This window comes from Lepisosteus oculatus, chromosome 1 (genome assembly GCF_040954835.1).
Source record: "Lepisosteus oculatus isolate fLepOcu1 chromosome 1, fLepOcu1.hap2, whole genome shotgun sequence".
In the NCBI taxonomy this organism is placed as follows: domain Eukaryota; kingdom Metazoa; phylum Chordata; class Actinopteri; order Semionotiformes; family Lepisosteidae; genus Lepisosteus; species Lepisosteus oculatus.
The window spans coordinates 35,385,441-35,403,179 of NC_090696.1; the positions used below are offsets into that span (position 1 = coordinate 35,385,441).

Genomic DNA, 17,739 nt, shown 5'->3' on the forward strand with positions numbered 1-17,739 from the left:
GTGAAACTGTCAAGAATGGTTTATTTCTAATAGGTAGATCTGGTACTGTATGTTGATATTTGGTTTGAAGAGGGGTTAATGTCAGACTACTTCCTGTACTTTGGTGTTTGCAGTAGCTTAATTCATGGCAATGGTTCCTTTTGTTTTACTGCTGTGCATTTCCTCATTATCTTGCAAGACCTTTGAAACTGAATGTAAATGTAATAAAGATTTTTAGGGGCAGAAATGTAGCTGTTTCTAGTGGAGTGATGATTGTGCTTTCATTTAAATAAACACTCCCCAAATTCTTTCCCTGTATTTTAAAGGGTACTTTCTCTCTGCATTTCTATATACTGTAACTGAATGTGTTCCCTTTACAGATTCTCAAATATTATAGTAGCCTACACTATTCTGGCATTCTTTCTTTCAATGTATTAATCAGTGTTTTTATTTACATAAAATTTACATAACACCCTGTAGGGCTCTATAGATCTTGTAGTTAGTAAGTGCGTCTGTGGATGGATGCAATTAAGGAACAAATAAAGGTTTATTCCATACTGAGAAGAAAAGAAACAACATTTTGGGTGTGGAGGCTGCTTCAGGTGTCAAAAAGAGCACTTATTTAGGTATCTTCTGCGAACTTCACTAGTTAACTAACTACACAAAAGCTAGATCACTAATACAAAATATGAAGAAAAGCAGGTCCTAATACAGACATCACCCCAGTTTGAGTATGAACCCCTAATCTGTGGATGGATCATACATCATTTGCCTTGCCTCATGTGTGGTATTTGATTATTAATCATTAATGACAACATTTATCAAAGGCCTTCTGAAAATCTCAATATACAATGTAGTAAACACTTCTACACTTTATCTGTTTTCTGCTGTTGCTTGTTCAAATAAGATAAAAAGTTTATTTAAGTAAGATCTGTCTGCTCTAGATTCATATTGACCATCCCCTAGAATTCTCTTGCCATACAGATGACCACATAGCTTAGTTTAATTGTAGTTTCAATAGCCTTACATGTAACAGAAGTAAGACACAATGGTCTATAATTGCCCTTTTCATTATGAGGCACTTTATTAGAAATTTCCCCAACTTAAGAGACCACTAATGGCCTTGCATACACAAAAGAGGACGGCGACAAACATAGTGTGACAACAGCTTCTTCCTCAAAAACCTGTCAAGTCTTCTGTTCTTCAGTGACAGTGATTTTCCAAAAGTCAGAAAATGCGATTATTTAAACTATAAAGACCATTATGAGGGGACACAAAGACTGCAGCTTAAGCCCCGGAACCTTCCATTTTTCTGGATCTGCAGAAGCAAACCGAGTGTGACAGGGTGGAAAGGAAAATGTGGGGCACAGTGAGCACACTGTAGTGCATTAGACACAGACAGTTTGGTACAGATAGATAGACTGCACAGTAAACAAAGAGACAGGGAAACTGTTTATCAAGTATGTCATATCATGTAAAGTGCTAGCCAGCACTGGTAATTACTAGGTATCTGGTGCAATTTTATGTTATAAATGGTAAATCTCTTAGAGATTAAGAACTGGGGGGGGGGGGGGTTCTTTGACATGACATATATACAGCTGATATAAAACACAGGGCGTTGACAGTAATTGGCATGCAAAATCGAAAGGAAAACAAGAGGAGCTGTCTGATGTCAGAGGGTCGCTTTTCAACATCTCATTTGTAACACAACTAAGGGAACAGCTGGGGTGGGGGATTCTTCGCTGTTGCTCAAAGGAAAGGAAGAGAAAAAAAGACAGAGAAAACTGTAGAGAAAACACAGCCCCCCAATGGGGACCTGACATGTTATTCTATTGGCCTCTGGTGAGGGGCTGAGCAGGCCAATACCTCTGACCTGACCTCTGTCTCTAAGCCCTTTCTAATGTGATGCAGCACTCAGGCTGCTACTCCTGCACAAGGCTGGAATAAAGGCTTCTCCAGTACACTGGCATTGAATAATTAGTCATTGTGTTACAAGTGCAAATTGTACACTGCCAGAATTCTCTTCTGACAGGTAGTGGGAAAGTGAAGAAATCCATGTTTCCTGATCCACTTTCTTTTTATTAATTTTTATCAACAATGATACAATCCTTACTGAAGAAGTGATGCCTCAGTGTGGCACAGTAATATAACTGCAATTTTAACAACGGGCTTCAAGTTTGTTTCTATTTTTTTCTTCAGTTTGTACTGGATATCTGTACTGTTTAAAAGTAAAGGGTCACTTACTTACGTCCTGCAATTAAGATGATACTGTGTTCTTTTCTGCGTTGTGGAAAACCCGAGATTTGTGTTTTTTCCGTCAAGTTCCGTAAAAAATAATGGTTTAACTCACAACTTAATTATACTTAAAAACTGAAAAGGGGCTAGTTTAAGTTTAAGAAAACATAACAAGTAAACTGCAACAACTGACATAGAGTTTAGCAATTATTTCAGCATTAACTAAAATAAAAGCCAAATGTCTAAGTCTATTTGATCTTGGTAGCTGAGGAATCTGACACTCCATTTTATCAGAAGCACGCTAATTAAGCTAAGTGGCAAACAAATTGTAAGAAAGTAAACACTAATTGAGCTGGTAATAACCATTTTATGGCTTTCCAAGTTCTATCAGCAGTCACACTCCTGTCTTTTTTCTCAGTGAAACATGTCTTCCGAGGAAACTTCCCCACATTCCTGCCCATGGTTTTGGTAGCCCCTGTTCTGCTACTGCTGTCTCTTTTATAATGCAGATTTTCAGCAGAGTGCTTGCCTGTATTCCTCTGCTTAGTTTTCCAAGGCTAGGAAGCCCTTGGAATCACTAGGCAACAAGTCACTTCCCCCACGTGGTCTGAACTGTGGTATTTACTCTAGGAAATTAGATTAGGCAACTATAACAATGATTTACACACAGGCGAAACCTTGTACATGGCACTTGAGTGAGGAAAAAAACAGCAACAGCAAAAACTGATATCCACTTCCTCATAAAACAATAGACAGTGTTACCTCTGCAGATTTTAATCTGTTTCTTTGCAACTAAAGTGGAACTTTTTAAAGTTGCATTAACCTAGATTCCCTATGCATTCAGAGCTGAATCAGAAACAAAACTCTAAACCCTCTGTTGTGTATTAGACTATATATACTTCGCTAGCCCATTCACTAGTATGTTTTAGTCTTCCTCTGTTGGGAAGACCAAAACATTTGCTTTCTACTCCATATCGGAGTGCTTTTGTATCACAAATTAATTAAAATATAGGTCACTTAAAACTTAAAACACCACCAGAGGAGTACAGCAATAAGCTTCTGTGTGTTTTAGTCTACATAACAAACACAGAAAAGATGTAGAAAGTTTGCAGAAAATGCCATGACACATACTTGTTAACAAATCTTATTTCAATCTATGTGCAACACTGAAGACAAGTGCATAGACCAGGAAATAATTCTGACTACATTCTCTCTTCAGATTTGTGGTAGATTCTTAAAATGTTAAAAAAGTGGGCATCCTGTGATTCCACTATGCAACATCAACGTACAATTTTAAGGGATCTTGAACATTACGAAAATCAACATGTCCAAAGTTAAAAAAAACATAAATCCCACTCTATTGTCATGTCTTGTCAGCCTTTTATATACAGTATTTACTCTTTCATGTTTGTAAACAACAGATCTATAATGTAACATTTGGTTATTTCTACGTAACCTCTCCCCTTACCTTAATACACTTAGCAACTACTATACTGGGGAAATGGAAATGTATTGTTTGCTTTGGCATTATCACTCTTCCTTTTTCTCAGCTTGTGGCCGAAGCCACTGAATGTATCAGCACCCCAAGGAAGCACAAAATAACAGAAGAGGGCAGGGCAATGCCTGCTTTGAGGTAAACAGAATACAAGCTTCTATCAAGTTACACCTCCATTAAAAAAAACAGTATCTGACACAATGAATGAAAAAATGAAGACTGCAGCTTCATCTTCACTGTTGTTTTTGCTCCACTAAAATGTAACACTTGCAGATGGAGCAGTTGAGAGCACAGAACACAATGCTTGTAGAGCTATATAAATTAGTGGAGGAAACAAAACCAAAGTCCGCTAGCTACATGTACTTTTGCATGTAACTGTTTCAAAGCAGACTAGGCAAGGCAGTCCTGCTGTTGTACAGCAGGAGGCCAAGAATACTCTGCAGGAGAAAATAAATACATAAATACGAGCTCTTTTTAGGCAATAGCAAGTGTTTAAAACTGACTTCTGGTCAGTCAGGGCCGGACATAATAATCCATCCATTGTTCTGTGTAAATGAACCCAGACTCTGTAAACAGGGTATGCAGCATTTGAAAGAGTGGCTGGTCCACGTCTTGTTTTAACGACGGTAAATTACGTTAATGTGTTTCCTCTGGCTTAACGCTGGCAATAAACTTGAGGAAGGGAAGAAGGAAGAGAGAGTGTGTAAGGGGGGCAAGGAGTCGATTACAGTGTCGCGGGAGGGCTCTGGAATCCTGGGCACATGTCCCTCTCACGGCTCTGCCTCTCTCTCGCTCGCAGTCTGTTGCTTTCTCGGCCAGCTTTTTATGGAAGGCGCTCAGGGATCCAGCTCCCATGCGCAGTTACAGAGGTGCCACTTCTTCCCCGAGTGTATTTGTTGAAAGAGCTTTTATGCAGGAATAACCTGCTGGGATGAAGTGTTCCCTTCAAAGGGCAGTGGGCATTGGGAGCCCCAGCAAAATCCGTCAATTACATTAAAATTTAACACGTTTGCAGCAGAGCTGCCTACCTATGAAAACAGCACAATTGGTTCCACAACACCTCAGAGCAGCTGGTCAGCAGTGGAGCTAAAACCATTTCCTCTTCATACAGCTAGGGCATGTCGCAAACTGAAAATTAAGCTCTGAACAGGCAGGAGATTAAAGGGAATTTATGCCACTGGATTTATATCTATAAATGATCTCATTCAGCCTTCCACCGAGTTGACATTCATTGTTCGTAGCTGCTTAGTTTGAACCACTTGACAAATGAGATGATCTTCCAATGTGTCAAGTACAGGAAAACGGCAAAATCAAAGTAACCCTACAGACTCTGCATAGCACAGCTACACTTCAATATAGACATTTCTAAGAGAAGAGTGGTAATTTAAGGCCAATCACTCATCTGCTAATGGCATGACAATACCTCCAACAGAGGAGAAATAAATGAGAAGCCTTATTTTCCATCTGTTGACCATAGGTAGTATTTTGATATTGCTTATATTACCTTACTTATGATCTACCTGTTTTTGAACAACCTAGCTTGTCACTCTGACTCTTGTGACTGATTTTTTACATTAAAAAATGGACTAATTCCTTTTAGAAAATGCATGTTTTCCTGTGACTTCTGTGTTGAGTTTCCACGCATTCCTGTCATATGAATCAGAATCACATGCATTAGGTCTCAGAAAAGACAAAATAACTCTTATTACATGAGTTAAAACGAATGAATTTAAAACATAGAAATACCTGATCATCCCTGCAGAGAAAAAGACAGCATACAAATCAATATTTGTTCTCTCAATATTTTTAAAACCCACTTCAGCCCAACAGTAAATCAAGAATTGTTACCAAGCGCTATATTTTAAAGTGGCTGTCACAGCATGATAGGCCCGATTTAACTGGGCCCTAAATATAATACAAAGCTATTTCAAAAGCAGCTTAGAAATGAAGCTTGTTAACATCCATTTATTTCCTCAAGCTGACAAGAGTGAATTACTTAAACCTGGTGATTTATGATAGTGTGCACTGCTGCAACTGAGAAATGAAAGTACTAATTCTCACAGTAAAATGTGAAGCACACAAGGGCTTTTGAAGTCATATGACCACTAGCAGGGAGATCAATTCATTAGTAATCTTTTATAGTTGATAATGTACTCAATTGCTCCAAAGAAGAAGGGTAAACCATATTTTAATGGAGGCTTTTCAGGGAATCATCAATCACAAACTGCCTTTAGGCCGTAAGAGATAAAAAAAGCTCCCAATAGAAACTTCTATCTAAGCACTATAATAATTTAACCTTTTAACTCTGTCATTGGAGAACTGATGGCTTAGACCAAAGCTAGGTAATGTTTAGCATTTAGTGCATTTCTATAGAGCCTTTCAAATTAATTTCCTTGTACAGAAGAGGACTTCTTGTACAAGGTTCGGACTTCTACTCTTATAAACACAGCCACAAGTTCTTTAATGACCAAGTAGCCAGGAACTTGGCTGAACATCTCATCCGAAGAGCAGTAACTCCTACTGCACAGTGTCCACTGTCACCATAATGGAGACATAATGAGGCCCATTTTGGTGCCTTAGTTTTTAAAATCTCTAGTTCAGAGGCAAAAGTGCCACTTAAGGCAGCAATCTGATTTTCCTCAGAGGCCCACCTGGCTTGTCTTCTGTTACAGGGTGGTAATGCCAATACATTACTGCTACTTAAACTGGTATTATAGAAAGAAAAGACATTAAGGCTTCAGAAAATCTTCTTCAGGCTCCATAGTAAGGTTTAACTTTGTTTTGGTCTACCATATAAGAACTTGACAAATCAGGCTGTCACAGCACAAAACATTCAAACGTTAATGCTGAAGAGCTCCGGCCACTTATTTGTTCTGATTACACCAAGTGATAATGACACACAATCAACGGGAACTAATTTCTAAACTAAATTGTCTTTAGACCTCATAATCCACTTTAATAACCACACATAAACTGTGGGAGCTCAGAAGAGAGAGGGTGGAGGGGCCACATTCCTCATAGTCTGTGCAATTCCTGTGGCCGAGAGTGAAGGATAGCCGTTTCAGGAATTAGAAAAAGAATTGGAAAAACATGAATAGACTGTGACTGCATGAACTTCCAATTATACGACCTAGAATTCAACTAATATTTTAAAGAAATATCAAAAAGTACTAATGGCACCTCACATTTTTCTTGAACACCGCATTTGCAGAAAAAAAAAGATCAATATGCTATTCTGAAACCCTTAGTTCTTGATTATATGTTTGCTTTACAGGACTACAGAAAAACAGCCAGTGCTACCAAAAAGGTTCTATGCAAAATTAAGAATAAGCAATTATCATTGTCAGATCACAGTAACTTCAGTACCCTTTAATTGCGTCATTTCCAACCCTATTTTTCCAATTTCAAATCAAATTGTTGCAGCTTGCAAAAGAAATAACTGTTTTAGTTGATTACCAAGTAATTCTCACCTTGAGTTCAATTAACTACCAATTAATTATGGCACAGAACCAAACAACAGGAAACAATTTACAAAAACTACATTAAAACTACATAAAAAAACAGCAGCCTCATAGCAAAGCAAATTGTAAAATTTCAAAAAGAACATTCAAGCTGGAAATGGTAGTCCATCTACCATGTTTTTTTCACACAGAGCACTGACATTGGCTGCCAGAATATAATTACCACAGCCTCCCTTAGACCCCTGAGTATAAAACTGAACACAAATTGGTACAATATACTAGTGTCACCACAGAATCAGAATCTACTTTATGAAAGGAAGAAAAGGAATTAAAAAACAAAGCCCAAATTTTAGGTTTAATCATGGTCTCTGCTACAAGGTTCATCAAGATCAGATGGAAGACTGATGGAAAAATAAATAAAATAAAAGCTTTTATTGGTTTATAGGCCAAGGCCACTTGTTATTTCATCTCTGGTTATGTCACTTGAGAAAGAAGATTCTCTTAGTGTTACTTCATTGAACGTATTGAGATACTAAGAGTCACGTGTATCAGTTCATTGATACTTAAAACTTCCTCATCCCTCTCCACAGTGGATGACCTTTAAAGCAGATCATCTAATCCTGTCTGGTTCCACATCTCCAGCATCTGGATGTATGAAATATTTGCATGTTGCTCACTGATATAACTCTATGACATGCTCCCCTGCGACCCTGAATTGGGTGAAGCGGTTAGAAACTGAATTAAGATGGGAATTAAAGTCCAGGTGAGTAATAACAATGAACCAATTAATTCCTTACAGTGCTTGGCAAAACTTAGATGTTACACTTCACACATAGCCTACACTTAGCTCTTAACTAGGGAGGGACTCTGGTCCTAGCTAACAGCAATGAATTGTTACACTCACTGAGCACCTTCCAGGTGAGTTCTGTCATTGTTTAATGTGAAATGTGGAATCTTTCAAAGGCTTGCTAGCTATTTCAGCTTTCTAGGTGAACTAGAAATGAAAAGGAAACGTAGTGAAACTCTGAGCAGGTCAAATTATTTCCGATAGGCAAAAAGCTACCTTAGATCAGTGACTTACTCTGGGTAATGTTACTCAGTAAAACTCTGTCCAGCTGTCCACTTAATAGCCAATTGTAATGCCTAACACAAGCACTGGCGACAAATAGCTGGTCATTTTCCTTATGAAAGCCACTCTTATCGGCTTGACTCCACATACCCTACATTCATCAAAACATAAAAAACACATCAGTGTGATTTTACTTTGCCCAGTTCCTCACAAACTTTCTTTTAACCCTAATGGCTTTAATCACACTTCAGGCAGGTCATGTTCATTTTTCGAAGTCACAGTGTGACGCTTACGTTTTGCCACAAATCACCTTTAGACGCACATCAATGGGAAAAGCTGTGACGGGAAGAGCAAGCTTCACAATTTTTTCATCCGAAGCTAAGGAAAAAACAACAACTATGGTGTCTTGAAACAACATTGCAGTAAAAGGTTACCTCTCAGCAGCAGCAAACAACAGGAAACAAAGTAATAAAAGTGCCCTAGGCTATGTGTCACCAGGCTCCGTCCCCAGCCAAGACACAGTGAGGAATCAACCTCACACACTGTTCCTGTGAGCTGCTCTTTGGAGCCTCATCACTGAATTTGCAGGGTACCAAACCTTGCAGAAGCCTTGTTCAGGGCTACACAACATCAAAAGCCTTAAGTAAGAGACTACAGGCTGGGGCACATCTGTCCTTTACATTAAATCCTAAATCTCATCTTTTTGGCAAAGGTATGAGCCTGGTGTGTGTGGGTGCCTCTCTTAATGCTTTTTAGTTTACTGTTGCAGTCTATATATAAAAAATAAAACTGTAGGTTTCAGTGAAAGGTCTAAGCACTAAAATGATCAATACCTAGCCACTTTTTAATAACACAAAATGATAACAAGTTATTTAATGTTTTCATTAATATTTGTAGTTATTTATGACTTAGCACTGAACGTCCAGACCTACATCATTGACTTGGCTTCATTATCATGAATGATGTTATACATGAGCCGTTAACTTTTAATAAGACACTTTCGAAGCTTTAAAAGCAGGCCACTTAAGTTTTCAGCACGAGAAAACCATCTAATCAAAACCACAAGATGGGGAATCCTGTTTAGTGATCTAACAGTCCTTACATTTTTCTTTCTGTAAAACTCCTGTGTAGGCACAGAAATAGCAATTATCAATTCTGAAAAACAAGGCACACATAAGTTAGACTGGGGGGGATTGCTTCTCAGTTTCACTTTAATCCAAAATGATCAACAAGTTTTGATTTCGGTCTGCAGAGTGTGTGAACTGTATAAGATGCCTTGTTTAAAAGAGCTGTGGAGCATGATGGAAAATATGTGTCATTTTGCGTCATCTTCCATCACTCTGCGTGCATTCAGAACAACACGAGTAAATAACAAATCTTTTTTTTATTAAGAGGCAGCAGGGGCAGATTGTTCAAGGAGCTTTAAATACCCAATGGTTCTAAAACAGATTTCATAACTAAAAATCGAAAACCCAGATCTGTTCTTCCAATATTTCTGCTCATCACACGGAGGTTTCAAAGTCCTTCTTGAAGTTGAAAACTCTTCACTCCTTATTGTTCTGCAGACATGTGTGCTTGTTTCCAAAGTGGAATGTGTTTGGTTTAGCTCCTACATTAAAACACGCAGCATTCACTCTCAGTGCCTCTACAAAAATATTGCTGTTGTATTACTAGACTCTTCGATCATGGGGTCGGACAACCAATATCCTCCAAATGAACCATCACATGCATTCCAGAGGATGAAGTGCGGTTCATTTTTCAGATAAAAAATAAACAATAAACTTCAGCTTCTTATGGTAGTGCTTTTTTTTCTTCACAATCAGTGTGCAATTCAGCCACAACTCTGCACCCAATTTAGCTGTGTTTGTGTACACAACTTGGACTCAAGCTCAAATACCACATACAAGACACAGCCCTGAGTTACTGGCTAAAGTCCTTCCTGAAAATTGGAAATATTTTAATGAAATAATTAGCTTATGTTGTCCTCTTTACTCAAGGGTTTGTCCCTGTGCAACTGATGGTACAATGGCAAGCCTGTGTAATCCAAATGTTTCCAGAAGTCCTGTCTAGGCTGTGTTTATTTAAGTTCAGCAGACAGCAGCATGCAGTCAAATTTTCAGACTGTCCGAAAATTAATAGTCCAACCTAAGTGGCTGCAAGTGAAACACTGGAGGTAAAAAAAAGTAATTCCATTTACATTCAGGAAATATGATTTTAAAAAATTGATGGCATCGAAGATGGTTAAAAAAACAAAATGCATTTTCTGTTAAAGGTCCACCTACCGCTAACAAAGAGATAACAGATTTTGACAATGTATCTAATGACTGATATTAGGATTTCTAAGTCAGGACTAGGATGTCCTGACTGATAATGCTTCTTTCTTTGTTAGTTGCAAGCAAACAATACAATACTTTTGACACTCCAAAACGTGTTCAGCCTTCATGCATGAAATTCCTTTAGTTCAGTGTTCATCTAGTAGACTGCATTTACTTGTTACTAGCACACAGTACTGATTCACACTTCTTGATTCACACTGGTGTGATAAAGCATATTTTTTCTTAATTAATTTTGTCCAATTAGCACCATTTCAGCATAAGAGGAAAACTGGTAGGGAATGTCATCACAATGCTTCAAATACCTTGTCTCCTAATTGACTATTTCTGACATTGCCACTGTCACTGTCTCTCATGGAACCCTTTGACAAGCCAGCAAATCATTCTGGAGGATTAACATTTGATGGCTTCACATAACAGCCCATAAATCAAACCTCTATGATGTTATGCAGTTGACAACAAATGCTGTTTCAAATGTAGCTGTGTAAGGCCTTTGTTACTGCACGTATAAAGAGGGAAAAGCAGAAAATCACCCTTAAACTGTATGCTGATAAATAAAGTGCATTATAAAATGACTGAACGGGAACTAGCTTACAATGGAGTATAATGAATTACAAACATAAGTGAAGAGGTATATCTAAAAGGTGAAGATTAAGATAAAAAATATTGCAATGTAGAAAGAGTAAACAAACATTTCACAGGGACTGACCAAGAAAGAAGCTCACAACATACTTCAGAGGAAGTAAAGACAATATTCTAAATTGAATAATATCAGCAAAGAAAAGCCAGGAATATTACAGGTACAAGAATGGTAAATAGCAGTTAAGAAAAGAAGATATATTATTTATAGGCAGGGAAAATGACTAATTTAGTCATTAATAGTACCCATCCACAACAAGACTGACATTATTAGATCAAGTAATTACATACTTTTAGTCTTACATCTATTACAGCTACAGTAGGTTTATGTGAACAATAATTAACCAGAGGTTCATCAGTATGGTCTTAAGATATAACAGATAATCAACAGCAGTTTAGAAAAGGTAGGTCACATTGCTCATTATAGAAGCAACAAAAATAATGGTCATTACTGTATGTTGATATTCTGGTCCCGAGGGAAGAGCGCCACCTACTGGTCCACAAACAGGACCAGTGCAGCGGCAACCTGGCTTTTTCTGGAAAATCCTGATCCCAATGCCGATGAGGTCCTACCCTGAGATCTGATGAGATCAGGCTATAAGGTGGTCACACTGCATAATGTTCAATGAAAAACAGGTAATGAAAGCTGCATTAAAGCATAGGGGATACAATGTTACATGAACTTTGCACTGCACTGGGGACAATACAATGCATACACACCTGGAGCAGTGTTTCCCACTTCAAGTGCTGGTGTATCCCAGTTTCTACTACTTTTCCTTCCGACTGAGCTCTTAATTGCCAAAGGTAACAGGTGCCTTCAATTGATCTGCTTGCATTTTAAGACTTCACATCTGTTTTTGCACGTTCTGTAGTCAACAGATTCAAAAGTACCTCAGTTCTGTCATACTGTTTCTAACAACTTTAGAATAAAGAACTTTCTGTATCCTCAGATTATTCATTAAGAAATTGCTCACAAATTTCTGTCACAATGGCTCTTAATAGGTCATCAATTAATGATGAACAGATGCAGATGGGAACAACAATATTTCACACCCTCCCACAATTCGCAAACGTTCTCCTTCTACGAATGTCCAATCACTTCTATTCCAGTTAAGACCTTGAAAAACAGAAAATCATGGTTCCCTGGGACTGGTGTTCAGGAACCACTGGAATACATTAAAGACATTGTGCCCATCGAGAAAGATTCTATACAAAATAAAAAGAAAAGACTGAAAATTTGCACTAAGTCAGTGTTAAACAGTTCCCACATTTTAGTAGTTCAAAACAGTATACTTTGTAATTCCATCTGTATATACTATACAGCAGCATTATCACCATATTTTGGGATTCTTCAGAATAAATGGCAATACATAAAAGCAAGTCGTTATTATTAACACTTTCAAAATAATGTCAGGCCTGTCCAAGTCAACTCTAATGGTCTTAGCGGTTCCTGTCTAACTCCAGCTTCACACCTGAGCAGGCTACATGGTGAACCAGGCTGTAGTTTAAAAACAAATTAGAGCAGTGCAATAACTACAAAAAATAAAGATTAGATATGTGGAAAAAATGTAAAGAGCATCTGTTTTTAACCGTCCAGATGCAAAGTAAGACTTTTGTCTCTCTTCACCCTCCTTTCTTTCAAAGACTGTAATACATGAAGCAACAGCCAAAACACCTCTGAACACATTTTCCTATCTGATGAACAGCAAGATTTTATAGCAGAAAAAAATCCAGTCTGGCAATGGACCATAAATAAACCATTAGATTTCATCAGGAGTGCTGCATGTTTTCTTTTTTCACATATATGTTTCTCTCCCTGGCGCTAAACCTGCAACACTGCCTGGCAAACAAATATAATTGCCAGTCTAATCTTATTAGTTTTCACATTTTGTTTGCTTTTAGTTAAGCACTAAAACGGAGCCCAGTCATCCCTCTGAATGCATCATTGTTAGAACATTTGCGATGTTATCTGCGGAGGCACCATCTCACATTGAAGCAAGGAGGGTGTTGTGTCTGAGGACAAGGATGTGTGGAAGACCAGAAAGATTCGGCGGGCTGACTCTTTCTTCGCATTTTGAGCAGATAAACAGATTACCTATCTCATTCTGTTTCTGCACAAAAATTGGCTTTGCTTTAAAATAATACCAATAGGCCACTTGTTTCCCTCCAAATGTTGCATAATAAATTGTGTCTGATTTCCCTGGTGTGTGTTATTTCCATGTCTTATTTTATTACATACACAGTCTCGGGCCATTACATTAGCACCTTCTGTGCTATGACTGGCAAAACATGATTTGTGCAACAGTATTAAGTTGCCTGAACAAGTGGTCGCTTAGGCACACAAAAGGGGAGCAGTGCTGTTTCCAAACACTTCCACAGATGGGAAAAGTCAAATCCCTAACTGGGTCCAGAAGAAGCTTGGTGGCACAGGGAGGTGGCGTCGCCAGCAGATTTACACCAACCACAGTAAAATACAGAAGTCATGCTCACAGCCCTGACAGACGTGAGGATGATGCTAGTTTCACATTGAGATTTCACAACTAGTACCAAACAATTTCCTGAACACAACCTGAAACAAGCCACAACATTGGAAATAAACAAGGAATGGACTGGCATTTTTTTTTCTTTCTGAGCTTACGGGACACGTTTTTCCATCCTCCACCTCAAACACACTTCTCACACCACATACACACACACCTCTTCATTGGGCATTGATAACTGTTCAAACTGCTGTGCGAGGTGTCAAAAAGAGTGTGCTGCTCTCTGTCCCAAGAGAGGCTGATGTTTGTTTGGTTTAGCTGGGGGAATGCACACAGCACAAGAGCTGAAAAAGGATTAAGGCCAGAGATAAATGGGATCCACAAAGAAATGCTATTGCTGACTTAGGGATTTATTTCATCTTTAATTTTTCTGAAACTCGCTCTTCTTTTCTGTCTCCATAAAAAAACCTATAGACCTTATTTCTACTGATAAATAAACTAGTATTTCTACAGATAAAAAGCCTGCAGACACACTTGCTAAACTTAAAAAAAAAACACAAATGAAGTCAAATACACAGAGACACTGAGGAGTGTCATCTGGGAGAAAAGAAAGCTAATTGTAAAACAATTCATTGAGATGTATCAGCAGCACCAGATAGCATTTGAATCAAACTATTGTATCGTCCGTGAAATGAGTCATTTTTCACTTACCCCTTGCGCAGTCTGAGAACACAATCATCTCCAGAACGATAAGCGCTATCTGGAAAAGTCCCATTCTGACACTGGAAAACTTGTGATTTATGAATCTAAAAACAAAAGTGACAAGGAAAAACTGTCCTAAGAAATATGCGCAAGAATTAGAAAAAAACAACCGAAATAAACGTTTCAACACCCATACTGATCTCCCGAAACGATAATTTCCTCTTGGCAAAAATGTTATTCCTTCTCTTTATCTTTACAATGGGACAGTATCCCAGTTGCACAACCTCTTTGTCACTGATTATTATTGGTTGTTGATACTGTTCTTATTTCGAAAACACTGTCAATTCTATTATTACTTCCAATAAATGTCACAAGTTGTTTGTCTGGTGTAATTTGGACCAGCTACATATTGAATTTGATTACGGAGGAAACCGATTTCTAACAGTATTTCAAAAATTGTCAAAAGCAGTAAACACATTTGAATCCATACAACACAATCAAAATTATTATTGAAACCGTTTTCCATTAAAGCAAAGAATTATCACGCAAATGGCTAGAGATTCTGAAAATGTAACTTTATATATTCATTGGAAAAAAATGGATTTAAACGCCTTCACGTTTTCAAAATAGGGTCCGATATTTTAATGAAATCCGAATTCTTTTAACTCTACAAATCGAAGGCTTTTTGCCCTAGGGACTCAAAACAATACGATTTAATTTCATTTAACAAGGCAAAGAAATATACATTGTCATTAGGTACTAATTTGAAACGAAAGCTCTTTAAAAGGCATGAAAAAGCATAATCCTGCTTTGAGATAGCTGCTTTATGCGCAGCCAGCGTGAAACCTCTTCAGATTATTAACTCCCTGTTGTTATCAACCTCTGGGAGTGCAGCTATTCGAAAGAAAGTGACGGTGTATTAAAATTTCTTTTTGTTTACCCGTTTGTTTATTTTGATTAACAAAGCAGTATTGCGTAAAAATGCGTTTTGTCGAAGCGAGTGATGTCGAATTATGAACATGATTGTACATGCTGTCACAATTATACCACTGTGATTTGTTGTACTGTATACTCTGCCCGGTATTACCTAAGAAATAGCGGTACAGTCTCTAAAATCTATTTTAGAGGAATACGGATTTCAGATAGATGTTCTCTTTTTTCTGACAGTTTACGGAACTGTGTTTTATTCGGTTAGTTACTAGGCACCATACTCCAAAATCTTAATATGATCAGTTTTGTAATGAGTCTATGACATGATACATCCTACTGTACTGTTTATACCGCTGTATTCACTGCAGTCAAGAAAATTATACTCAGATCGGGTTAATTAATAATAATCATAATAAAGTGGGTATTCCAACAGTTACAAGGCGAAACATTAATTTACTAACCTCAATAGTTTATAAGACCACATCTGTGTCCAGTCATACGAACCAGACGAGCATACTGTATGTGACATCACTGGATAAAGAAATTTCAAGAACTCAACTAAATGTGCGGAATTCACTTTTCTTCGAAAACCGCTGCTTGGTTTCAAACCCTTTCCTAAGAAAGGCGACAGTTGTGCAGGTTTGTGCCTGAAACTATGCAATCACAGTTCACAGAAGAGTATTTGACCATACATGCTATTAAAAAAGTTAAATATTCCATGTGATTGTTTAGAATGCTTACCTGCAGTTATCAATCTCTGTAGTTTAACACGAGCTCTTTTGTCAGAGAAAGCGTGTTTTCCATATTTAATACACTCTTTGTAGTTCTCTTTAAAATACACCATTTGAGTTCTGTGGATCCATGTGCATCTCGTTGTTTTCCAGTCACAACTCTTCCACGAGAAGGAAGGAGAGCACTAAATCAAACTGAACTTTTGACAGCGAACTCCAGTTAAAAACAACTGTTTGTGGCAGTCGCTAACCCCACGAGAATCCCGTTTTCCTCTGCCACCCTTTGAGCTTGAAAAGATAACTGCAGGACCTTCCACTCTCGAGCATGCACTGAAAAAAAAAAGTTATAGTTTCCGAAGAGTAGAGTTTCCGAAGACGTACAAATGCTCGCTTGCTTCCAAAGTGCACACCCGGCTTCAGTTCAGGTCCCGGTGCTCCTCGTTATTCTGAATATCGTAGTCTCGGAACCCACTTAATTCCACTAGATCTCTAACGTAAATATTGTGCGTGACCGTATCTCTCCTCCCCGGTGTGTATTTGAGACGAAATCGCGTTAAAAGTTGGTGTTGTAGTAATACCAGTGTGTGCGGCAGTCCCTCATACAAGCAAATAGTGCAAACGGACTGCAGTCCAACCCAGCTCTAAACTTTTGACCAATCAGAAAGAAGAGAACAGCAGCTCCTGGAGAACTTAACTCTTTAGGAATATGATGCAGAAATGAGACGGCATTGTGGTAAACCGAACTGGTGTGCTTGTGATTGGTTTATAAATTTAGTTTTGCTCACATATCCGTGAAAGACAGTTATCCTTCAACAGGGAGAGGGGTTTTGCATCTTCTTCTGTTTATTATCCGGCTAATTCCCGAGTACGAAAGCAAATTAAATTTGCGCTATTATGGCCCAAAACGACAACTTTATCCCAACATGAATAGATATATTATTAATTTGAGATTTTTTAACAATTCTAAAGTTTTCTCCGCATAATGCATTAGCATCAAGATCAGTATAAACAAACCCAAATAAAGCAGATTTTTTGTCTTTAAAGTCTTAGTAGCAATGCTTTTACATAGACGTTAATTAAACGCTATGGTGTTGTCTGCTAATTTTAACATAAAATGTTTGTCAGTTTTTCCACAGAAAAGTGTGATGTTTTCCACACATCTTTTTTTCAGAAAGTACATCTTATGTTTAACCTAATAGCATACAACATTCTGTAAGGGAACTGGTCATCTGGATAAACACTAAATTTCAAGGTGGGGAATAAAGCTACATCATCACCAAGGAATCAAATACTGGTTTGGGGGTCAGTACAAAATGACCGTATCTGATTATTTGTAAAAAAAGGAGTGCTTTCATTAGTAGTGGACTATACTGTATGTGCAGGGTTCACCCAAAAAAATCTCGACACACCTTGCCGTCGGATTCGCAAGCGCATTTCATCATAAAAGAATGTATGAGAATTAAAACGAAAGTTCAGTTCGATACCGTCAATGTAGAAAGACACTGATATAAAAAAATAGAAATAATGACAATGAGAATATGTCTATTAGGGTTTGTATTTCCCTCTAAATACGCATTTAATCGGTTGCTCTTCATTCACAATTGATTTACAACAATTCAGAGACCGAAATAAAGATAAATGTTGTTTGTAAAAAGAATATCAAATTTTGAAAATAAAAACATATT

At 37.8% G+C, this 17,739-nt stretch overlaps 1 protein-coding gene across 1 annotated transcript in view; it reads right to left on the bottom strand.

The window, feature by feature from the left end:
* The window catches only part of fgfrl1a (fibroblast growth factor receptor like 1a), a 116,440-nt gene extending 99,759 nt beyond the window's left edge, over positions 1 to 16,681 (bottom strand). The window contains exons 1-2 of the mRNA XM_015345031.2: positions 16,065 to 16,681; positions 14,403 to 14,497 (exon numbers count right to left, since the gene is read on the bottom strand). Of these exons, the coding sequence (XP_015200517.1) occupies positions 14,403 to 14,466 (64 nt within the window). The 5' untranslated portion in view covers positions 14,467 to 14,497; positions 16,065 to 16,681. The remainder of the gene's footprint in view (positions 1 to 14,402; positions 14,498 to 16,064) is intronic.
* Between the last annotated feature and the right edge of the window lie 1,058 nt (positions 16,682 to 17,739).